The sequence below is a fragment of the Tamandua tetradactyla genome, chromosome 6, assembly GCF_023851605.1.
Source record: "Tamandua tetradactyla isolate mTamTet1 chromosome 6, mTamTet1.pri, whole genome shotgun sequence".
Taxonomy (NCBI): Eukaryota; Metazoa; Chordata; class Mammalia; order Pilosa; family Myrmecophagidae; genus Tamandua; species Tamandua tetradactyla.
The window spans coordinates 51,853,776-51,876,518 of record NC_135332.1 but is presented as its reverse complement, the minus strand read 5'-3'; the positions used below and the strand labels follow the sequence as shown (position 1 = coordinate 51,876,518).

Genomic DNA, 22,743 nt, shown 5'->3' with positions numbered 1-22,743 from the left:
CCACAGGGGAGGCCATGGCAGTCCCTCCCTTTGAACAAGAAAATGGTAGGAGGCAACTATGAGGAGACTAGAGCAAAAAGAGATCTCGTCTAATTTCCTTCACTCTGCAGTTCCAATCCACATATACTGTTTTTGTTTTGTTCTGTTCTGTTTTTTAGGGTAAAGGTCGGTGCTGGGCCTTGGATATATAAAAATGATTAAAATAAACTTCTTACCCTGGTGAAGATCATAATCTATCTCAAAAAAAAACTTGAAAATAAACTTATGGCAAAATGTAATAAATGTTATCTTAGAGTTATATACAAGGGCTATGAGAACAATGTGAGGAGGGAGGCTGGGGGATGCCTCAGAAAAGGGGATCCCTGAATCGAGAGGGCAGTTGAGAAGATAGTCTGGAAAAAGGCAACACGAGCAAAGCCTTAGGCTTGAAAGAGCCTCGTGGTCTGGGAAAGAGCCAAATGTCTGGGGTGGGGTTTAAACTAAAAGGCATAACACATTCTATATTTTATGAACAAGGGCCTAGATTATTTCAAAGGTATTGAGGAGTGAACACTCAATTTGGAATAAAGAAACCCAAAAGTTAAAATAAAATAATTCAGAGTCCACTGAATTCAGAGTATTTAAAAGACAAGTGTTTTTAAATTTGGGATTCACAACTCTTATGAACAATCTTAACTGTACTAAGCCAAGGTTTTAAGATACAGAAATGGTTAAATTCACCTGTAATCATTTTAACATGCACATCGTATTACAGGAAATAACAGTCTTTAAATCTTTTCAATGCTAGTGTATAAAAATATAATTGTTTAATAATAGCTCCTAACATAAAAAATTAAAAAATAGTTTTTAGCCCTTTTCTTTCTATTTTTCTTCGGGGAAAAAAGAAATAGCAAAAGAGGAGCAGAAACAACTAAACCCTATAATGAGATTCAGAACCTCTGCAACACAGGGAGAAAGTAGCAATTACTGAGGCTTGCAGGGAATACAAAGCCCCTGCTCAAGCACAGGGATTGGTAAACTTTTCCTGTATACTACAGGACTAGATCTGCTGTTGTAGCACAAATGAAGGCATAAATAATATGTAAATGAATGGGTGTACCCTAATTTGGCCACTGATCTTGAAGTACAGGTCTTTAAAGAACTGATGAAGGATATCAAGAGAGAGTATAACAGGGAAACTGAATCTGGCTTTTGAGGAAATGACTTTAAATAAGGACCTAAAGAGTGAAGAGGAGTTAGCTAAAAGAAGGAGCTGGTTTGGAGATGGTAGGGGGACTGCTGGTGCTGAAAAGTGTGCCCAGAAAAAGGCCTACCATGTCCTGGGGGAGTCATAGAGAGGGTCAGTCTGGGGAGAGGAAGGTTCACAACTGAGTTGAAAGTGAAATCATAAGAACCTTTGGAGGGTAAGTTAAAGATCTTGGACCCTACTCTAATGGTGCTGGGAAGTTACTGTAGGGTTTTAAACAGAGAAATGATTCACTTACTTGCCAATTCAACTATTATGTGCCAGGCATGTATTAAGCAGACAAGGTCCCTACACCTAGGATACCCATATTCTGATGCAGGAGACAAACCACAAACAAATAAATAAACTTTCCTACAAGTGCTATTAAGGAAATAAACAGGGTGCTACCTAGATAGGGCAGACATTTCTGAGAGGCTAAGTTTAGACTAAGATGCGAAGAATGGGTAGAATGTGGCATGCTGAGCCAGGGGAGGAGGTTCCCCCTAGAAAAGGTGGGCAAAACTGGGTATATGATAGGTGATGTCCTAAGGCCAGTGTCACTAGACTATGATGAAGGCAGGCAGAATGTAAGAGGGAGGATAGTTCAAGTAGGGTCATGAAGGTCACAAAAAGCCACTGGAATAGTTTTAAACAGAGAAATGACATGACCTGAACTGCCATGATCCTCCTGCACAGAAAATGGAATGGAAGAGAATTTGAATGGAAGCAGGGAAAACTGAGGATGCTTTGAGGTAACCCTGGCAGAAGATAATAGTGGCTTGAAGTATGTTGGTGGTAGTGAAGATGGAGAACAGAAGACAGACTTGAAATATATTTTGGAGGTAGAAGTGACAGGACTTTCTCAAGTACTTGTGTGTGTGTGTGGGGGGGGGGGGAGTAGGAAGTGAGGGAGAAGAATCAAAGATGATTCCCAGAGGTCTGGCTCTGGTATCCATACGGATGGGCGCGTCACTTAGGAGATGGGGTAGATCAGCTTTAGAAGCATGGGATACCCAAATTTTCATCTGGGTATGTTAGGTTTGAGATGTCTAAGAGACATCCAAATGGAGTTATCAAGTAAGAAATCTGATGTATGATTCTAGAACATGGGGAAGAGAGGGCTGGGCCAGAGATTTAATGTAAGAGTTGCCACTTTTCAGATGGCAACTGAAGTCATGGAACTGGATCACCTAAAGAAAGCATGTACATAGAAAATAGGACACAGGCTGAAATGTTGAATGAATGTCAACATTTAGACATTAGGTAGAGAACCAAAGAGGCTAAGAAAGGAGACAGAGAAAAGGCAACCAGAGAAATAGAGAAAATCCAAGAGTGAGATGTTCTAGAAAGGATAGCATGTCAAGAAAGGAGTAACTAATTATATTGAATGTCTCAGAAACTGAAGAAAACAAAAACAAAGTATCCACTGGATTTGGCAACACAGAAATTACTGGTGACCTTGACAAGAGCAATTTCAACAGAGTATTCAGAAAAGAAGCCAGAATGGAGTAGACTGAGGAGTAACTAGAAAGTTGAATTGGCACAGACAGAAGTCTGGCTATGAAGGGCAGTCAAAAGTGTGGGATGGTAGTGAGGGATCTAGAATATAATTGTGTGATAACAGGAAAAGATTTCTATGGGGAGGTAGAAAAATCAATATGATTTGGTGATTGAGCATATTTGAGGAATAATGGAGAAGAAGGATCCAAGAATTATACGTAAGTTTCTGATGGTGATGCCATTTATTGAGACCAAGAATATAGAAGCAAAGGCAAATTTATTTTCTTTCAAAGATGGTATGTTTCTACTACACTAGCTAGGTCTCCGTTCTTGAGAAGGAGGGCTTAGGAGGGAGATCTTTAATGAGTCTCTCCAGACCTCACTACTTCCTAGTGTGATGAATCTCTTGATGAGGTTAAAACCTTAAGGAATAATGGTAATATGTTAAATCTAATCTAGCAGCCACACAGGCGAACTGAATAAAAGGCCCTACATTCACAGCTGATCAGGGCATAACCATGCTTTTGTAAGTAATACAACGAAAACTTGCAAACTGGTAACTCTGAGACAAACAGTGGAACTAAGCTTCCCTCCTACCCATCACCCCCTCACAAAGAAACTAACCAAATTACCAAACAATGTTATTTACACTTCATGTTCATTAATAGCAACAGTTCAGCTTAATAAGACCTTACTACCTCCGACACTACAGTGAATTCCCACCAAGCATTTGCAGAGACCTTAAGGCCTCCCCTTAAAGAAAAATAAGTATCAGTTCTTACAATGCAGAGAAATGAATTGCCCCAAATGGTTCAAGGTGTCTGGAGAGGAAGATAGAAAATGGAAGAAGAAACAGTTTTAACTTTCTATTCTGATGCTCCTCATAGGCATTTGGCAAATGTTTGAGGAAATGAGTCAATGGAGAATGGACGAGCTTCAGTCTAAAAAGACTTTAGGTACAGTCTTTAGAAAAGGTTAAATGATGAAAACACCCTCAAGAGGTTCTAATTTTATGCTTCAAAAACACGAGAAAAGCTGAAATTTGGCATGGCCTTTAGCCTAATGGCTTAACTACTGAAGGCTCTGTAGGATTCACATCCCCAGAGCAAACAATTAGATCATCTAATCCCAGCTCAGGAGCTTCCATTCGCGTGGCCCAGTTTTCAGAAGCTTCAGAGAGAAGGACGGGATACCAGCAAGCCTGTTGGTTCAACAGGCCACCCCAATTCACAGGTTCCCGGTGCTACCGGATTGGGAAAAACCTTAAGATTTTGAAAAGCTACCCAGATTTCCTTCCTCTCCTTCTTCATGGAACAGAGAAGGCCAGGCGCCCCTTCTTCCCGCATACGTCTTTCCAATGCCTCTGCCCTTAGGAGACCAGGCCCTAGGGGCCTGGTTCCCCACTTGACCCATGCGAGAAACCCGCTCTCCAGTCCGGGCTTTACTTACCTGGCTCCCGCCGCTTCTCCGGAGCGGTAAGTCCCCACCGAGGAAAATGGAGTCGTCGAACCGAGACTGGTAAAGGATAGTACGGACCCACAGCACGGCCCCTACACCGCCACCGCCACCGCCGCCGCCGCCGCTGCTGCGTCAACGTGCTACGTCACTTCCGGCTCCCTGTCATTGGGAGTGGGTTGGCCATTTCTTGCTCCCTTTTCCCGCAGGGATCTTGGGGCCTTTGTCCAGGGGAAAGCGGGGAAAAAGGTAGCAGAAGCGGTTCAGGAAAGCAAATGTCACAGAGCCCCGGAAACGGGGCGAGGAGATCGAAAGCAACCAGGTCCGGCCGGTTTCTCAGGCCGCTCTAGCCAAAGGAACCATAAAGACCAAACCTCGGACTGCTTCACTTCCTCCTTTCAGTGTTTCTGCCTGCAGCATCCGGTTCCGGGGAGGGGCCGGGTCTTCTAAGAGTAGGGGCTTCGGAGTTCAGCCAGGATGGCTGTGGTACCACTGTTGCTGTTCGGGGGTTTGTGGGGCGCTGTGGGAGCGTCCAGTTTGGCTGTTGTTACATGCGGGTCTGTGGTGAAGCTACTTAATACACGCCACAACGTCCGGCTCCACTCACATGACGTGCGCTATGGGTCAGGTACTGCGGGGGACCGGGTTTGGTTCTGGTAGGCTCCGGAGGGAGTGGGGCCTAGAGAAAATCTGAGGAGGGTCTGGAGATTCGGTAAAACTTAATTGGCTAAAGGCATCTTAATCATAGTTTTTCAATTTTTAAAATTTCTGTTAGGTAGATAGTATTGTTATTCTCATTTTACAGATAAAGAAACCAAGAGAAATTAAATCGCTTGCTCAAAGCCTTGCAGCTAGTGAACGGCAGAGGCGGGTTTTGATCTAAATCTGTCCAATTTCAAAGTCTACTTTCAGCTATTCTAGGCTGGCATCACTCAGTGCGCTAAAGACAGAAACGTAGATATTACAGAAATGTAGATAGAAATAAGTCCTGTATTTTTGAAGTCTTGAATGCCAAAAGCGCACTTTCTGACCATAACCTGCTGTCTTCCCAGCTCTTTCGCATGTTATACTTCTTCAACTCCTACCCTTTGACCCCTTTTTGCTTGGATCTTACTCTCCTTGTAAAGAACTTAAACTAAAGCAGTGACAGGAATTGAAGAGGAAGCTGATTAGAGGGCTTTTTACCATAAAATTTAAATGCTCATTAATCAGTTATTTGTGGGTTCATTGATTCTGCATGGATTTGATGAGCTAATACTAGGTGCTTAGATACAGGAAATATGGTAGTGAACAAGTCAAGCTAAGTACAAGAAAACAAAAGTAGACGAAAAAAGAAGAATTTAGCAAGTGAGGCGCAAGAGGAATCTAAGATGATTGTCAGATTTTGGTCTTGGATGACTGATGATGCTAGTAACTAAGAAAGGAAGGAGTATCAGAGAAAAGTCTTGGGAAATATGGGATACCTTCAAAGAATTGGGTAGCAAATGGTGTCTAGGAAAGAAGATGTCTCTGGAGTTTATTTGAGAACAGCCTGCTTTGGGGAACTTGACAGAATATAAAATTGGACGAGGAAAAATGGCTTGTGGGAGGCCATGTGGTGGAGTGGAGCATCAGGCTGCCTGTGTTCAAACCCCAGTCCTGACTCTTGGAGCTATGTGACCTTGGGTACCTAGCTCAGGAAACAAATACTTGTATCAAATAAGAATATTCAGGCAAAGGGTTTGGGTTGGTGCCTAGCATCTAGTAAGTGCTCAGTACACATTAGCAACCTGTAGCTAATAATGATCATTTGTTTTTGTTGTTGTTGTTTTAAACTTGTAGCTATATGTTTAGTGCAGTACCTTTTAATCTGTAGAATTATACCACTTTGAGGCAGCATTATCTAAATTTAGATGACTCAAAAATACTTTCATAATAAATTGATAGACCATTCATGGGAGTTTTGGAGCTGTAATGGCTGCTTGGATTAAAGTTGACAGCAAAAAGTGGTCTCGTTTTAATTGTGAAATGTGATAATTTTTATTGTAATATACACTTAACACTGAATAATATTACAAACATGTTAAAATTATGTGATTAGACACATGGCATATACTAGGGGCTATACAGGTTCATATATAAAGGTAAGCACTGCCAGTGCTTCCAAAAAACACGTATATTTGCGTATCTAATGCTCTTTGGTGCAAATTCTTGAAATTTTTTAAAAGGACATATTCTTAAGTATAGTTTTATCATACAATAACTAATACTTTATTAATGTATTTAGTATTCATAGTTTAATGTTTTAGAAGAAAAAATATTACAAAGCATAATGTTTCCTCCCTGTTCTTCTATACCTATTTATGACATAAAACACAGTACTGTCCATAGGAAAGAGAAGGGTCAGGTTGAGTTCATTCTCCTTCTTTTTTTTTTTTCTCCATTCTTTTTTTGACTGTAGGTAGTGGGCAACAGTCAGTGACGGGTGTAAGTTCTGTGGATGACAGCAATAGTTATTGGAGGATACGGGGCAAGACTGCCACAGTGTGTGAGAGGGGAACCCCCATCAGATGTGGCCAGCCCATCCGGCTGACACATGTCAACACTGGTCGAAATCTCCATAGTCACCACTTCACTTCACCTCTTTCTGGAAACCAGGTGAGGTAGCATCCAGTGGATCATTTCTGCTTTAAACATTACTCAGTTGGGTTGTTGTTTGATCTTCTGGTTCTTAGTTCTTTCTTTTCCAGGTGAAGATGTTCTCTTTTATGCACACTTGGAGAAATGACTCTGTCTCTTTCTTAAGTGTAAAGAGAATTGTTTCTGGTCAAAAGGGAGACTTTATATCTAGATCAAATCAAGAAATAGAAAGGAAAAACAGAATAAGTATATTGTAAGTTCTGATAAATCCTGTTGTAATGTGTAATAATGTAATAATGAAACCCAGTGTTTTCCATGCTCACAATAAAAATGATGATTGTTTTTTAATAATGTGAACTAACTGTGGCACCATTGTTATGAGGTAGCGTTCTATAGGGTTACCTTTGGCAACCTCCATATTAGGAAAATGAATTCGGTATTGTGCCACTTATTTAAGCCTTGAGCCTTCAGGGTATGTGGACGTCTTAATGACTATTTCTCCCCCTGTGCACAGTTTCCTCTACTATTAACATCTTAACATTACTATGGTACATTTGTTAAGTTAATGAACCAATATTGATACATTATTATTAACTAAAGTCCATAGTTTATTCAGATTTCCTTAGTTTTTACCTAATGTCTTTTTCTGTTCCAGGATCCCATCCAGGATACCACATTACATTTAATCAGCCTGTCTCCTTAGTCTACTCTGTTGTGGCAGTTTCTCAGGCTTTCCTTGTTTTTGATGACCTTAACAGTTTTAAGTGTCCTGGTTACTATATTATGGGATGCTCCTTGATTGAAATTTGTCTAATATTTTTCTTGTGATTAGACTGGGTTCATGGGTTTTTGGGAGAAAGACCACAAAGGTAAAGTGCCATTTCATGTTTCTCAGGTTTCTCCTGTAAAGTTACTGTTTTTATTGTTCCCCTTTTTATAGTGTACTATTTGGAAGGAAGTCACTATGTGCAATTCATACCTAAGGAAGGGAGAATTGAGCTTCTCCTCTTAGGTTTACGATCTATATAACTCGTTTGGAATTCTTCTGGATACTCTCCCATTTATTTATTTACTTATTTATTCAGCCACTTATTTAAAACAGTGTGGTCTCATGGATATTTTATACTTTACATTATAATCCAATCCTACTCTATTTTGTTGCTCAGATTGCCAGCTTTGGTCATTGGGAGCCCTTTCAGTTGGTTCCCATGTCACTTTGACAGACCCCTATCATTGTGGGGTTTTGTTTTTGTTTGTTTGTTTTGAGTATTTTCTTACTTTCTGGCACTATATGATGCCTCAAGTTCTTCTGTATATTTCCTATTCCTTTTCTAGAATCAGCAATTTCTCCAAGGAGTCCTGTTTCCTTTTATTGGAGAATGGTATTAGAAAGCAAGATCAGGGCCCTAGGGGAGCTTGTTCCTACTAGGGTATCTTTGTTTAGGTCTTCTCAGCTAAAAGAACAAAGAAATATAAGTGTATTCTCACCTGTGTATACATACACACACATATACACACACACACACACACACACACATACGTGTAAATGTTTCTATAAATGTAACCATCTTACCTATAGTGAATTAGACATGAGTTCTTACTGATGTGTCCAGCTCCAATCCATTGCTGCATGGATCATTCTAGCCTACTTCTTTTGCTTGTTTGTAAATTCCCACTCCAACAGTGAGAAACTAGCTCTCACACTCACTATCCATTTGCTTACTCAATTCCAGTATATGTGTATACTAGTATCAGAATTCTTAATCAGTACCTCTATAGTAAATAACTTTATCAATTAGAGTACAGTGCTTATGAGCAGTTCCTTTTGCCTAGTGTTACAGACTCCATTTCCAAATGACTGCTTTTTATCATCTTAGATTATATAGTTATTAGTGTGTATTTAACTTATATATTTCTAAAATAATCGACAGCATGTTGGTGGTCAAGTGGTAGAAACTCTGAATATTTGGACTTGAGGGAAATGTAACTAGAAGATGAGTGGAAGATAGGGAACCTGTATGTTTTGCTCATTCATATTTATTATCTCAATTTGCACAAATATTTTATAAAATGATGTTGTCATCATTTTATAGAGGAGCAGGAGTAACACAGGAAGAAATCAAACTGAGATTCAAGCCCAGATCTGCCTGTCTCCAGAGCCTATCCCCTTTCCACCTTTTGTTGGTTTTTACTGGGTCACTTAAAATCTACTTAAGGGAATGAGGCAGACATATTTAAAGTGAAATAATAATAGTTATAAAGTATTTTAAGACTGTAATAGAAAGTATTTCATCAGGCAAATAGAGGATTAATAGAAAAATGAGTGTTTGGACCATAGTTTTGTGGCAACTGCATGACCTTTGTATCTTTTAAATTTTTTCAAGTTTTTCTATTGTATTTTATAAAACAACCCTGGAAAACCTCTTAATTTTTCATTTTTGGGGTAGTGTTATTTTTCTTCCTATTGTGTCCTTCCCCTTTCCATACCTATGTGTCAGCTCATGCTAACATTGCCACCCTCTTTGTCTTTCAGGAGGTGAGTGCTTTTGGTGAGGAAGGTGAAGGTGATTATCTGGATGACTGGACAGTTCTCTGTAATGGGCCCTACTGGGTGAGGGATGGTGAGGTGCGGTTCAAACACTCTTCCACTGAGGTACTGCTGTCTGTCACAGGAGAACAATATGGTCGTCCCATCAGTGGGCAAAAGGAGGTACATGGCATGGCCCAGCCAAGCCAGAACAACTACTGGAAAGCCATGGAAGGCATCTTCATGAAATCCAGTGAGTTGCTGAAGGCAGAAGCCCCTCATGCAGAGCTATGAGTCTGAGGCCCTGAGCCATTCTCATCACACAGTGTTCATAGACATCTGCTGCTGCTTCACCCTGGGATCACCCAGGCTCACTGGGCAGTGGCAGTATCACCACTGAGATGAAAATGCACAATTTGTTTTTGAAAAAACCAGCTGTGTTTGGACACTTTACCCCTTCAAACTTGAGAGATTGGTTGCTCTCTCAGACTTGTGCCAGTTTTTCTGAGTATAGGATTTGCTGGTGTAAGGGTATATGCTCTTTATTCATACAAAATAAACGGAGGAGGATATCCTTCCTAGCTAGGAAATTTTTATTCCTCAGGAGCTTGGCTTGATGGTTTGTTAATGTGTGTGAGTTTCCCCTTATTTTCTTTCTCCAAAATGATAAAAAGAATTTGTTAGTCACTCTTTTGTTATTTATCAGGTGTGTCATTTCATGATCTGCTTAATGTTTAAGTCCTAAGTATCATTGCTAGTACTCTTTTGAAATGCTGGAAACTTTCAAGGTGAGCACTTTTAAGAGCTTTATTTGTATCTAAACTTTGTCTCTTTCTACTTTTACTTCCCCTCAAGCACCTCACCTTATTAGATGTGATCTTTTACAAAGTGCAGCTAAAGACCTTCAGAAATACAGCTTAATAAATAACCAACACAATGTTATACTCTGAGTCTGTTATTGTAGATGGGAAAAAGGGTAGAGGTAGGAAGAGGAACTGATACTTATTCATTGTCTGCTAAATACTAGATACTGTATCATAGATCTTACCTAATGTAATCTTGGCAAAAATACTATAGGATAGATACTACAGTTTTACCAATGAGGAACAGAAAAGTTAAGTAACTGAATTCTCAAAGCTAGTAAATAATTTTAGGATGGGAACCTAGCTGTTTGTGATTTATGTTCTTTTTGCTATACAATTGTACTTAACTCTTGGAAGACCCATCCCTTTTTTGAATAAGAAAGAAAGGGATACCTTTCTTTGAAAAGATGTGTAGAAAACGTCTTCTGTCCTCCACCTACCTATTTCATGCTTTCCGCTGCAGGTCAATTCTAAAAAGTTTGCTCCCATATCTCTATAATTTAATAAAGGTTAATAGAGATGGCTGCCATCCTCTGGATTTCAAGTGAATAGGAGGGCTTTTTATTTTTAGAAACTTTTTTTTCTATTTGATTTAAGGAGTTAGCATTTAACACTAAGGAATATCAGCTCTGTGCCCAAATGTGGCCTTAAAGACTTATTCTCCTTCCCATGGACTTGTGATCTCAGCAAATTGAGGCCATAAGTTGGTTGAGTTCGATCTTTGTCCCTTTTTTGTTCTTCAGTTGCATTGAGATCTCTCCAGAAAGAGGTTGACAGGTGATTAAATCAAAATTTTAGGCTATGAAATGGTTGGGAGTAGGAGTGGTAGCAGTTTGGAGATAAGCAAGTAAGGGATAGAATCTTAGCTGAAAAAAGGAAACAAGATTATACAACATGAATATGAGTAGGGATATGTGCTGCAAGGGATCTTTTCTTGCCTTGGACAAATTTACACCAAGTGTTGGTCCTCCCTGAGGGTTTGCAGAAAGGCGAGCCCTTTTTAGAGCTTTACTTGTATCCAAACTTTGTCTCTCTCTACTTTTACTTCCCCTCAAGCACCTTCCTCTGAAGGGAGGCTGCAGAGTACAAGGAGAACAACAAAGTTAGTGCTTGAGAAGTAAGTTAAGACCTGGAAACAATCATTGGTGGAGCCCTTAGACAGGAATGAAATGGCTGAAAAAGGACAAAGAAGGGAACCAGTTGGAGTAGGAGAAGGAACTGAGCAACATGCAGGTAAAACTTTAAATAGTGCTTCATCTGAGGGAGCCAAAATGAGTTGCTGAGTGAATTCCTGAAGGACATTTGTGGAGATTAGGTTATCTGCGAGCAAAGGAATATGAAGTGCCCTATAATACTATGAAGTCCTCAGGATTTCTTTGACTTGAGTAGATCCTCATTTGGGTATTGAGCTTACAGCATCATTGCAAAGTTGGAAGGGACCTTTGTCCAATTCCCTCATTTTACAGCTCTATTTCATACAATTACGTTTGTTTCCCAAATAATCTACTGCTGAAGGGCAAGAACAATATTCTCTGTGCTTTTCCCACCCCCGCCCCCATACCCGGTTTGTGTATATACATGCTTAAACTTCTCCAACAAAGTGCCCAGAGTGGTGCAGCACACACAGTAGGTCAATACATATTAATTGACCAGAACAGTATTCAAACAGGGAATTAAGAACTCATTGATTTTTCCTTTGTGAATGGAATGAGTGGGACTTTTGAAGTCGTTTAATTAACTCTTGGTTCTTCAATAATTTTCGGACAGGGTCCCTGAATAAAGGTCGACATGTTACTTCATATGACTTAGGGATATAACTTCCTTGGCCAAGCAGACCTCAGGGAAATGTTTTTGAAAGTGGAACTCTCCGTGGTCTAAATGAACACCGCCAGCCCAGGGGCGCGGGGGCAGAGCCCAGAAGTCCCTGAGACAGTCTTCCCAGACTGTGCATCGGGGGCGGGGCGGGTATGTGGCGCGTGGGCCCCCGCCCTCGCCTCACGGAGCCACGCCTTTCCTTCGCGCAAACAGCGGGTCGGCCCTGCGGGATCGCGGGTGCCGGGCGGGGCGGGGGAGGGAGACAGCTGGCTGGCTGACGAGCTGTGGGGGGCGGGGCGCCGCGCCAACGCCTCCTCGCGCTCTGCGCGCGGCCGGTCGACCCGCGGCGGCGCAGTGCGAAGCCAGAGGGGGTCCCCGGCACGGCTGGCCGGAGCCAGGCCGAGCCAGGCCGGGGCCAGATGCCTCTCCTCTTCTCCGTGCTGTTGGCCTTGCTGCTAGTTGCACTCAGCGCTCTCTTCCTAGGCCGGTGAGGGACTTCCGGTCATGACGGGGTGGGGTGCGGTGTGGTGGAGGGAGAAGGAGGAAGAGAGACTGAGGCGGGGTGCGGATCGGAACGAGGAGTGCGGGAGGGGGAGGGGACTGGCGAGAAGAACGCGCTGGAAGCGGAGAAGGAGGGGCTGAGGAAGGGGCGCGAGACTAGGGGAGGGTCGAGCTGGGACGCACGGCCTGGGCTGACCCGGAAGGGCCGGGAATGGGGGGAAGGAAGGAGCAGGCGGGGCCTAATATGATGTTTGTGAGGAGGCGATCTGGCTGGGGGGTCCCCTTTCCCCCCTCCATACACCCCTTAGTGTGCCCTTCACCCAGCGCGAAGGGCACTTGCAGCCTTGTCCTGGGGAGCAGGAACAGGAGGCCTGGCCGCCCAGGGGACAGTGGCATTTGGCCTGGCCGGGTCGGTAGTTCCTTCTCGAGGCACCTGCCTGGAGAGCGATGCAGAGATGGAGACCCTCTCTGGGGAGTCCTGTGATGGCACATCTGAAACATCTGTCTGCCTTTGCTTCGACTATGTTGAGGCCTCTTCTCCCTTCTTCTTTGCTGGATTGCTTTCTTTGTTCTCAGTTCACAGGATAGAATTTGAGCCCTTCGGGTGCTAGGGTCATTATCAGTGTGGCTGAATGGGTGTGGCAGAGAGGTGTTTTGGAAGACAGGAGAGTTGCCCAGAAGGTCAAGCTTCAGTACATGACCCTTTGCAAGGCCTTCCAGGACCAGTAAGGGTGTGGGAAGCCATAATTGGGAGAGGGTCCTATGAGCTCAGAGAGTTTTTTGCAGGTGGCTTTTGGTCCAGTTGGCCACCAAGTGGTGTCAGCAGAAGCTGCAGGCGGAGCTGAAAATTGGCTCGTTCGGCTTTTTTTGGATCCATAATGTCAGTCTTAAGTTTCAGCAGCACCAACAAACAGCGGTGAGTCCTGGGAAACTCCCTGGATATATGGGTTGATTCAACTGAATTTCAACTTTTAGTTTCCTTTTTTTTTAAAATCCTTGGGTGGCTTTTCTAGTTAACCCTGGCCTTGCCGTCTCTTTATCAAGGTGGTCTTAAAATTAGCGTGGAAACTCTGAGGTTAATGCAAGTTGGTCAGTTAAAAATGCATATAAGGCAGAGAGTGTCCAGGGCACACAGAAGGAAAGCACAGAAGAAAGATAACAGAGAAAACAGAAGAACTTACTGTTCTAATTTAAGGGGGAAACAGGGCAGGATACCCATAAAAGAGAAATACATAAAATTCCCATAAAAGCAAGTTCAACTTATGTCATCATGAGGAGCAATATAACCCAGTGCTGAGCACTAGGAAAGAAGCTAGTGAAAATGAAGTAGAGTGTATTTAGTGGAAAGCCTTATAGCACTTTCTTCTCTTCTATGACCCAGAACTCTTTCTGGCTTAACTGCTAATCGTTTACCTAGCAGCTAGTGTATAAAGCTTTCTCCCACACTGTTTTAGGAAATTGATAGCCTGTGGATTTCCAGCAAACTCCTTAGCCATGATCTGCCGTGAGTATCTCATATCCTCAGTTAGCCACTTGGGGTGTATTTTGGGGTTGGGGTTTGGTGAGTGGAATTCTTCTACAGAGAATTCTGTAACTTCCTAAGAGGGAGTTTGGTTCTTTCTGAAGTCTCTCTAATAGCCTGCATGCTATTATTTTATGAGCCAGACATTGACAACTGCTGCCGTAAGACTCTCCACTGTGATTTGAGCTATATTTCCAGGGAGGACAGGAGGGGACTGCTATGAAATGAATGGACCTAGTAACAGTGAGATCTCTTCTCTAGCAGACACTATGTGGCATTGTGCTTTGGGGAAGTGCGGATCAGAACAGACCTACAAAAGGTTTCTGGCCTGTCTGCCCCATTCTCCCAGAGCACTGGTGTGGATCAAAAGGAGCTGTCCTTTAGCCCAGCTTTATTGAAGATCTTCTGTCAGGTAAGATGACTTCTCTCACTTTCCTGGACTGTAGTAGGGATGGCTGGCTTTGAAGTTGTGGATGGATTTTTCTGTTTTGGGGGGCATAATCCTAAGAATGCGCTCAGCTAGAAAGAAAGGGTGGTGCCCTGGCATTTATCATAGTTCATCCTTGCTTCTTCCTTCCAGTTATTCTCCATTCATGTTGAATCTATAAACATCATGGTCCTCAAGGTGGCTACCTCTGAATCTTTGTGGCATATTCAGATCAGTAGAAGCAGTTTTCTTTTGGATAGTGATGGGAAAAGGTAAGCATTGGTTAGAAGAGGATTTTCTTTGCTTCATAATTGCATCAGGGTAGGTGGATGTCAGGGCCTCTTATCAAAATGCTAAGAGTTCATTCTGTGCAATTTGAGGAGAGGCTAAGCTTAGACACTTCCTCTTACCTTGTTGTTTCCAGCGAGTGCAGCTTGATTGGAGGTAAATGACAAGGAAAAGAGCCAAATGTGCTAATGTTTTTGCTTTCTCAGGCTAGACTGTCAGGTGAGCCTAAGTCGGATCAACAGCAAAGTTTTAAAGAGTGGCCAGTTGGTGAGTATATCATAGTCATTCAAGTGTCTCATTCCCTCCTTGGTGTAACACATGAAGGAGCTTAGGGCTTATATTCTAGATTCTGTGTCCTAATGGGAGTGCCTTACAGCAATGTTCAGGGACCACCACATTTTGACCCAAATTTCTCAAATCCCTACACATATCTTAGATGCTTATCCTCCCTACAGGAGGATACCTGCCTTGTGGAGCTCTCATTGGCCCTGGACCTGTGTCTAGAGGTGGGTATCAGCAGTCGGCAACTGAAGGCTCTCACTGTGGACGTGTGGACGCTCAATGCGGAACTGCATGAAGGATTCTTCCATAGTCAGCTGCTGCACCAAGGGCAAAACCTGGTGCCCAGGCCTGTCTCATGTCCAGGTAAAGCCCCAATCATTAAGCTTCTTGGCTACCCTGTTCTTAGGGGTTATTTTGGAAGTAGAAAAAAATAGTAGTTTCAGTACTCATTTAGTCACCATGGCCTTTGACCCTGAAGCTAACTAGAGGAGATAGGGCATTTGTTTGTGGTAAGTGAAGGAACTAAGAAATAGTGAGGGCATTTGTTTGTGGTGAGTGAAGGAACTAAGAAATAATGGAGACCTATCATGAATTAGGCACTGTACTGTATATTTTATATGTATTTCTCACTTAATCTCTAGCACTTCACAAATGAAGGAACTAAATCCTAGGAAGTTTAGATAAGGCAACTTGATGGCAGTCACAGCTAGCAGTAGTAAAAATGGAGTTTAGGTTATTTGGCCCTGATGTCCATATTCTTTCCATTGTGCCAGCCTGCCTCACCTTAGTGTTTATGTTAGAGTTTGAGAAAGGAAGTACAGCAGATGCCTGTATCTCTTGGGTATTTGTTTTCTGGCCTAAATTTGATCATTTGCTTAGCCTATTTTATGTCAGAAGATTGGGTCAAAGAGGCCACAGGACATTTGAGAGGATTCACAGTGTTAAGGATTAATGTCGCTATATTATTCATTCGTATTTTCAGAGGTGACAGAGAACTTGGCTGAGCCAACTCTGCCTGGCCTTTACTTCCTTCAGCAGCTGCCAGAGCGGGTCAGGGTGAAGATGGAGATCACCAGTGTGGTACTGTCTATGAATAGTCAAAAGAGGTAAGATCTCTCCTGACAGAAATGTGGAGAGTGGTAGTGGGAGCTGTATGCTGGGGTCTCTGTTAGCAGCCTACTAGTTGCATTGTCTGAAGAGAATGGCATTTCACATCTTTCTAAGCCCAAGTCTGTCTCCGTTTCAGGCACCTGAATTGGATGCTGAAGTTGCTGCAGTTTCTTTACCACCGTGATGAGGACCAGTTACCGCTTAGAAGCTTCACTGCAAGCTCTGATATGGCACAGATGAGCACTGAACTCCTGCTGGAAGGTTCATGGGTGGGGATATTGGTACTGAGGGAGAATGGAAGGACCAGGCACTCTCTTTCCCCATGTCTCAGATGGTTTTCTTTTCTCTTTTTAATTTTTATTAATAAAACCAATCAACATACAATTTGGACATTCTTTTTTTTTCTTTCATCACATAGTTGTATATTCATCATCATGATCATTTCTTAGAACATTTGCATCAATTAAGAAAAAGAAATAAAAGAAGACAAAAAAGTTCATACATACCATACCCCTTACCCCTCCCTTTCATTGATCACTAGCATTTCAATCTACTAAATTTATTTTAGCATTTGTTCCCCCTATTATTTATTTATTTTTAATCCATATGTTTTACTCATTAGATGGTTTTCTTAATTTAACATCAGTGTAACTGGGGAGGGGGAGGTGGGCACAGTCCAAGAGAAAATAACCCCACCTTGCAAATGTCGGACAGTGTGTTCATCTTGCCCACCTCTGACCCTCTCCTAGTTTTACTTTTTGACCTCTCAGTATTCTCCTCTTGACTTCCCTCTGGCCTCTTGTAGATGGGTTGTTGCTGTCCCAGAGCCGCCAGCGCATTGTTTGCCTCAACTCTCTCAAGGCTAGCGTGCAGGTGTGATAATCATGGTTCCAGGAAACTCCTTTTTCTGCCCTCTTCCCACATCATTGCATTAAGAGTTAATGAAACCCACAGTGCTGATTTTCTCATTTCCAGGTGACCACCATTGACCTCTCAGCCTCCATGGTTCTGAACACCTGTATCATTCACTACCGGCACCAGGAATTCTCTCACTGGCTACACATGCTAGCACTGGAGACCCAAGGGTTTAATCCACCCACTCTTAAACAAAGGGAAAGAAGGTCAGTGTTATATTTTTCAGCTGTCTTCTTATCTGGTGGATTTTCTAGGATTCTTTTGGTCCAGTTTAGAGTGGTATTTTGTGTTAAATATGTTTTTTATTTTGTATCTCCCCAAATCATAGTTCTAATAAGTCAATAGCATTTCTGTTTTATATATCTTTCCCATTATATTAAACTTGGTGGCAGGATCCTTCATTTTTGTATTCTCACTGGCCAGCAGTGCCTTATATACAAAAATATAAATGTTGAGCTGAACTTAAATGATAAATACTGTTTGTCTTGTTTGCCATAGATTATAAGGTGGCCCCATCAGATCAGTAGGGCCATGTTGTGCTTACGTTGTGCCACATTTAGAACATAGGCATATGATTTGGAAGTAGTGTTCCTTGGTTATATTAGGTTGGGCCATAAGATATTGCTGATTTTCAACCATTCTTGACATGAAAATGGCAATTTTATATGATTCAACCCAATATCTTTCTGGGGTTCCTGCATATTACCATTGGGAGTAGCAGCAAGCTGATGAGTTCAACTTTTTATTTTCTGGTTGCTGCCCATTCTAAGAATCATAACAAAATTCTAAACTCACACCCTGACTTTATATTTTTTTTATTAGAGAAGTTAAGTTGTGGGTTTACAGAAAAATCACTCACAAAATACGAAATTCCTATATACCACCCTATTATTAATACCTTGCATTAGTGCTACATTTGCTACAAGTCATGAAAGCCCATTTTGATAATTGTGCTAATAACTGTAGTCCATCATTTACTGTAGGGTTCACTCTGTTATATAGTCTTACATTGCTGTTTTTTGAAACATTTTTATTATAGTAACATTATATGCAGCCTAGAATTTCTCCTTTTTACTATATTCACATAAATAATTTAGTACTGTTAATTACATTAACAGTGTTCATGCCTGGACTTTTAAGGGCTCCAGGAATCTGTTCCATGATAGGAAGCTACTTTCTTTTCCTTTTCAAACAGTGATGTCTTTTCCCTGTACAGAATGTTCCCCCAAATCCTGGCTCCCATCATCTTTAGCACCTCCATCTCCAATGTCAACATTTCCATTCAGCTTGGAGATACACCACCCTTTGCCTTGGGATTCAATTCCATCTCTCTGGGTAAGGCTCCAGAAAGAATCTGACCGTTAATGGAACCATGCCCAATTGATGGCTATAGTGGTTCCATAGCACTGCTCTTTTCCCTCATTCTTGTTCAGATTACCAGCACCTGAGGCCGCAGAGCATCCATCAGCGTGGCGTCCTAACTGTGGATCACCTCTGCTGGCGTGTGGGCAGTGACTCCCACATTCAGCGGGCACCCCACCCACCCAATATGCATGTTTGGGGTGAAGCTCTTGTCTTAGATTCCTTCACACTTCAGGTAGGTAGGAAGCTTCAGTGAACAAAGTCCCATACAGCTTACCCATTCACCTTTGCTTCAGAGCACTGAGCACCCTGTTGGCAGTAGGTCCTGCTTAAGTTTCATCAGGCATTACAGAACTGTGCAACTGCAATCTTCTAATGGGATCCTTCTGCTTCTTTTCTAGGGTAGCTATAACCAACCGCTGGGCCTGTCCAGCACCCAGTCAGATACCCTCTTTCTCGATTGTACCATCCGAGGACTGCAGGTGGAAGCATCAGATACTTGTGCCCAGTGTTTCTCTAGAATTTTATCCTTGATGGGTCCACAGTCTGGCAGGCCATCTGTCTCAAGGGAGATTTCATTTGAGGAATCTGTGTCATTATTGTGGAAGGTAGACTTGAAGGTGGAGGACATGAACTTGTTCACCCTTTCTGCATTGGTGGGTAAGTGGGGAAGGGACTGCACTGAAGCAAGTAGTTTGTAACCTAAGCAGATTATACTGATTCAGTCTGTTCCTTTTCATTTAATGAAGTTAAATGGAAAATTTCTAAATTAGAGGCATAAAATGCTAGAAGGTTTTGTATAACTGTTGGACTTAATATTTCTTAAAGGCTCATGAAAGGCAAGGTATTAAGGAAGCTATGTAAGAAAGAAACTTAGCCTTGATGTGGTCAACAGATTGAGACCCATGTAGTATATATTCCCTTGTGTGTTTACTTCTGGAGAGTAACTGGTATTTCTCTGGGAAACTTGTAGGAGTTATGGAACTTCTCTGTCCCTGCCAGATCTAATTAGATTAAGATGGAAAAGGATAAATGTCCCTAAAATATGAGGAAAGATAATTGAATTGAAGAGATTAGGCAAGAGAAGAGAATGCGAACTGTAGTTGTTATTTGAAAGGCTGATGTGGTTTCTGGATCTAGGTGCTTCTGAAGTCCGACTGGACACACTGACTATCCTGGGCAGTGCTGAGACCTCCACGGTGGGTATTCAAGGACTTGTGCTTGCCCTAGTGAAATCGGTCACAGAGAAGATGCAGCCCTGTTGCAAGGCTCCGGACATCCCTACTCCAGTGCTTAGCCTCTCCATGCTCTCCATCACTTATCACAATAGCATCCGCTCTCTAGAGGTAAGGCTTCTGTGGGAAGGGTGGGGTCAGATTAGTTTTTCCTAGGCTTAGGGCATTTCTCCTTCCTATTTGTCATATCGTGAATTTCATCCCATGAAAAATAGCACACTTGGGGTTCTTTTTTTTCTGGCTTGTTCTGCACATTTTAAACATTTTTTTTTTTTTTAGTGAAATTTCAAATAGAGAATATATGAACTTTCATATAACCCTTCCTGGTTTCAGTGATTACCAATTCATGGCCAACTTGTTTTAGCTATATTCCTGCTAGTCTCTCTTGTCCCTGGCACTGGGATTATTTGGAGGCACATACCGGATGTATAATTTCAACTGTAGATATTTCAATACTTATCACTAAAAAAAACAAAGAGATTTAAAAAAAAAAATTATCTGGTGTCATTTTGATGAAGTATCAAAATCATCCAAGGGCTGGAAGATTGGGAAACTGATAAGTTTTGAGAAGCTTCTTAATATCTTTCTTATCAGGGTATTGGATGGACGTGGAACTCTCTTAGGAGAAGGATGGGGTCTCTTCATGTTTGTTAGACTTCACTTTCCTTTGGAAACTGAAGAGTTTCCTTTTCAGAGGCTGGAACTTGAGGGAATTTTTCCATCTTGGAATTTTAATTCCCTCTGTACAAAGTCAGGTATTCAGAACTGACTTTGTTTTTCAGGCTAACTAAGGACTCTACTTCCTCCCTTACAGCAAACTTTCATACAAGTGAAGTGCTGTATTGACTAGTGCAATTAGTCCTTTTTATATTATCTTTTAAGAATTGTCAAAAATGCAAGCAATGCATGAAACATTTTCAAATTGATTGTTGCAGTGTTTATTAGAGTGTGGCTATTAAGAAAAGATCACTCATGGGAGGAAATAGTAAATCCAAATGATGTATTGAGTACTTGCTGTATATACTTGATATACTATAGTGGATACCAAAAAATTAGAATCCAGTGAGAACTTCAGAATCCTCTTAAGCGTAAAATATAGAACTGTTAGCTCAGCGTATTAATGCCAGGGAACAAAGCAAGGGAGGAATTAATGTGTTGACTTAGGAAAGACTTCTGGGTAGAGATGGTTTTTGAGACACTTATGCATGCATATTAATCCCTGCCATCTCTAGTTATTTGGGACATGGTAACAGATCCTTTTCTCTTGTTCCCTGTAGGTTCAGTGTGGTACGGGGCTGACTTTACTCTGGAGCCCCCCAGATCACATGTACCTGTACCAGCATGTCTTGGCCACTCTGCAGTGTCGAGACCTATTAAGAGCCATTTTATTCCCTGAGATTGTTCCATCTTTCACCCGAGAGACTCTGGAGACCACTTCTGAGCCAGAAGTCCGTGCCACTGAGTCATCCCCCCCAAAGCGGCTACTGAACCTGACACTAGAGGTGAGCACAGCCAAGCTCACAGCTTTTGTGGCTGAGGACAAGTTCATTACCCTGGCTGCAGAGAGTGTGTCCCTGAGCCGGCACGGGGGTTCTCTTCAGGCTTATTGCCCAGAGCTGGCTGCTGGCTTTGACGGCAATAGTGTCTTCAACTTCAAAGAGGTAGAGGTACAGCTGCTACCTGAACTGGAGGAGATGATTCTTCACCGGAACCCCTTTCCTGCACTACAGACCCTTCGGAACCGTGTTTGGCTTCTCTCCCTGGGCTCAGTCTCAGTGGAATTTCCTTATCAATATGACTTCTCTAGAACTCTGGATGAAGCTGTGGGAGTTCAGAAATGGCTTAAGGGGCTGCATCGAGGGACCCATCCTTTGGCCATTCCAAGTTCTGCCCCACTCCCACCTGATTTACTCTTGAAGGTTCAGCACTTCTCATGGGTCTTCCTAGATGACATTTTTGAGGTGAAACTTCGTGACAACTATGAACTGATGAAAGATGAAAGTAAGGAGAGTGCCAAAAGGCTGCAGCTGCTGGATGCCAAAGTGGCTGCCCTTAGGAAGCAGCATGGGGAGTTATTGCCAGCCCGCAAAATTGAGGAGCTCTATGCCTCTTTGGAACGAAAAAACATTGAAATCTACATCCAGCGCTCCCGTCGTCTCTATGGCAACACACCCATGCGCCGGGCACTGCTCACTTGGAGCCTGGCAGGGCTAGAACTTGTGGCTCTGGCAGATGCCTCCTTCCATGGGCCTGAGCATGTGGTAGAGCAGGTGCGAGAGCTTGATCCAAGCAGCCCTTTCCCTGCTGAGGGAATAGATCTTGTCATTCAGTGGTGTCGCATGCTTAAATGCAGCATCAAGACCTTTCTGAGTAAGTAGCACTTCCCTTATTTGCAGAGTGTGTTGACTGCCCTTCTGAGCTCCCAGGAGCTCTCTGAGTAAGTGATTACAGAGGAGCTAGGTTATGTTGGAAACTGCCTTTTTTTGGATGGGTAGAGTGGAAGAGTGCTCTCCCCTTCCCTTTCTTCGTTCCTGAATTTCACCTTGAAACTGCTTGGCTAACATAAAGGGACAACCAATACAGTCATCCGTATGGTTAGTTGACTCTGATATCAATGCTATTCCTCAGTTTCTGCTTCAGGGTCTCTATGCCCTTTTTCAAGTTTGCTACCAACTATTAAACCTCATTGTCCAAGTCGATGTCGCAAATGTAGATGGGTAAAAGTAGTGGTATGGAAAAAAAAAAGCCTGAGAGTGCTGAGACAGTCCCCTGAGAAGCCGTTGTGTATCCTCCTTATAATAGTTCGGATCAGAGACTATCCCCGGTACCTCTTTGAAATCCATGACTGGCGGATGATGGGTCGGCTTGTGGGCACTGAGCAGAGTGGTCAGCCTTGCTCCCGTCGGCGTCAAGTTCTGCACTTGGGGCTTCCGTGGGGTAATGTGGCAGTAGAGAGGAACATGCCCCCACTCAAGTTCTACCATGACTTCCGCTGTGAGTAGATGAGGGAATTTGCTTTGCTTCAAGGGATTTTTGTGGTGATGGGAGATGGGGGTTAGGAGATGAGCTGAAGCCTTTCTCCTGGAGTAAAAGAGGA

General features: G+C 42.5%; 3 protein-coding genes and 1 long non-coding RNA gene across 8 annotated transcripts in view; 2 read left to right on the top strand and 2 right to left on the bottom strand.

Moving 5' to 3' along the window:
- SUPT6H (SPT6 homolog, histone chaperone and transcription elongation factor) overlaps window positions 1-4,763 on the bottom strand; it is a 31,475-nt gene extending 26,712 nt beyond the window's left edge. The window contains exon 1 of the mRNA XM_077165307.1: window positions 4,175-4,763. The gene's annotated coding sequence lies outside the window, so the exon portion shown is untranslated. The remainder of the gene's footprint in view (window positions 1-4,174) is intronic.
- On the top strand, window positions 4,344-10,268 carry SDF2 (stromal cell derived factor 2). Of its 2 annotated transcripts, XM_077165348.1 has the most exons (4): window positions 4,344-4,808; window positions 6,621-6,817; window positions 9,333-9,363; window positions 9,472-10,268. In XM_077165348.1, the coding sequence occupies exons 1-4, from the start codon at window positions 4,658-4,660 to the stop codon at window positions 9,618-9,620; spliced, it is 528 nt and encodes a 175-aa protein (XP_077021463.1). In that variant the 5' UTR covers window positions 4,344-4,657; the 3' UTR covers window positions 9,621-10,268. The 2 variants fall into 2 exon arrangements, with proteins under 2 accessions (XP_077021463.1, XP_077021462.1); XM_077165347.1 differs by having other exon boundaries at window positions 9,333-10,268.
- Window positions 10,269-12,320: 2,052 nt separating this feature from the next.
- Window positions 12,321-22,743, top strand: part of BLTP2 (bridge-like lipid transfer protein family member 2) — a 23,996-nt gene continuing 13,573 nt past the window's right edge. The window contains exons 1-17 of one of the 2 annotated variants that reach the window (XM_077165306.1): window positions 12,321-12,491; window positions 13,292-13,421; window positions 13,960-14,009; window positions 14,292-14,439; window positions 14,608-14,726; window positions 14,949-15,009; window positions 15,198-15,387; window positions 16,007-16,130; window positions 16,271-16,395; window positions 16,940-17,007; window positions 17,110-17,255; window positions 18,266-18,384; window positions 18,483-18,646; window positions 18,813-19,071; window positions 19,552-19,757; window positions 20,924-22,016; window positions 22,449-22,640. In XM_077165306.1, the coding sequence (XP_077021421.1) occupies window positions 12,424-12,491; window positions 13,292-13,421; window positions 13,960-14,009; window positions 14,292-14,439; window positions 14,608-14,726; window positions 14,949-15,009; window positions 15,198-15,387; window positions 16,007-16,130; window positions 16,271-16,395; window positions 16,940-17,007; window positions 17,110-17,255; window positions 18,266-18,384; window positions 18,483-18,646; window positions 18,813-19,071; window positions 19,552-19,757; window positions 20,924-22,016; window positions 22,449-22,640 (3,262 nt within the window). In that variant the 5' untranslated portion in view covers window positions 12,321-12,423. Of the gene's footprint in view, window positions 12,492-13,291; window positions 13,422-13,959; window positions 14,010-14,288; window positions 14,440-14,607; window positions 14,727-14,948; window positions 15,010-15,197; window positions 15,388-16,006; window positions 16,131-16,270; window positions 16,396-16,939; window positions 17,008-17,109; window positions 17,256-18,265; window positions 18,385-18,482; window positions 18,647-18,812; window positions 19,072-19,551; window positions 19,758-20,923; window positions 22,017-22,448; window positions 22,641-22,743 lie in introns of both variants that reach the window. The other variant, XM_077165305.1, reaches the window with a different exon arrangement.
- LOC143687919 (uncharacterized) overlaps window positions 16,267-22,743 on the bottom strand; it is a 29,924-nt gene continuing 23,447 nt past the window's right edge. For 2 of the 3 annotated variants that reach the window (XR_013177730.1, XR_013177731.1), the window contains one exon: window positions 16,267-22,727. This is a non-coding gene — a long non-coding RNA (uncharacterized LOC143687919). The remainder of the gene's footprint in view (window positions 22,728-22,743) is intronic. The other variant, XR_013177732.1, reaches the window with a different exon arrangement.

Bases quoted from the DNA above. Each gene is read 5' to 3' on its own strand.
- SDF2 (XM_077165347.1), top strand. From the start codon at position 4,658: ATGGCTGTGGTACCACTGTTGCTGTTCGGGGGTTTGTGGGGCGCTGTG. The intron at 4,809-6,620 runs GTACTGCGGGGG...TTTTGACTGTAG, and splicing joins TGACGTGCGCTATGGGTCAG to GTAGTGGGCAACAGTCAGTG. The intron at 6,818-9,332 runs GTGAGGTAGCAT...TTTGTCTTTCAG, and splicing joins CACCTCTTTCTGGAAACCAG to GAGGTGAGTGCTTTTGGTGA.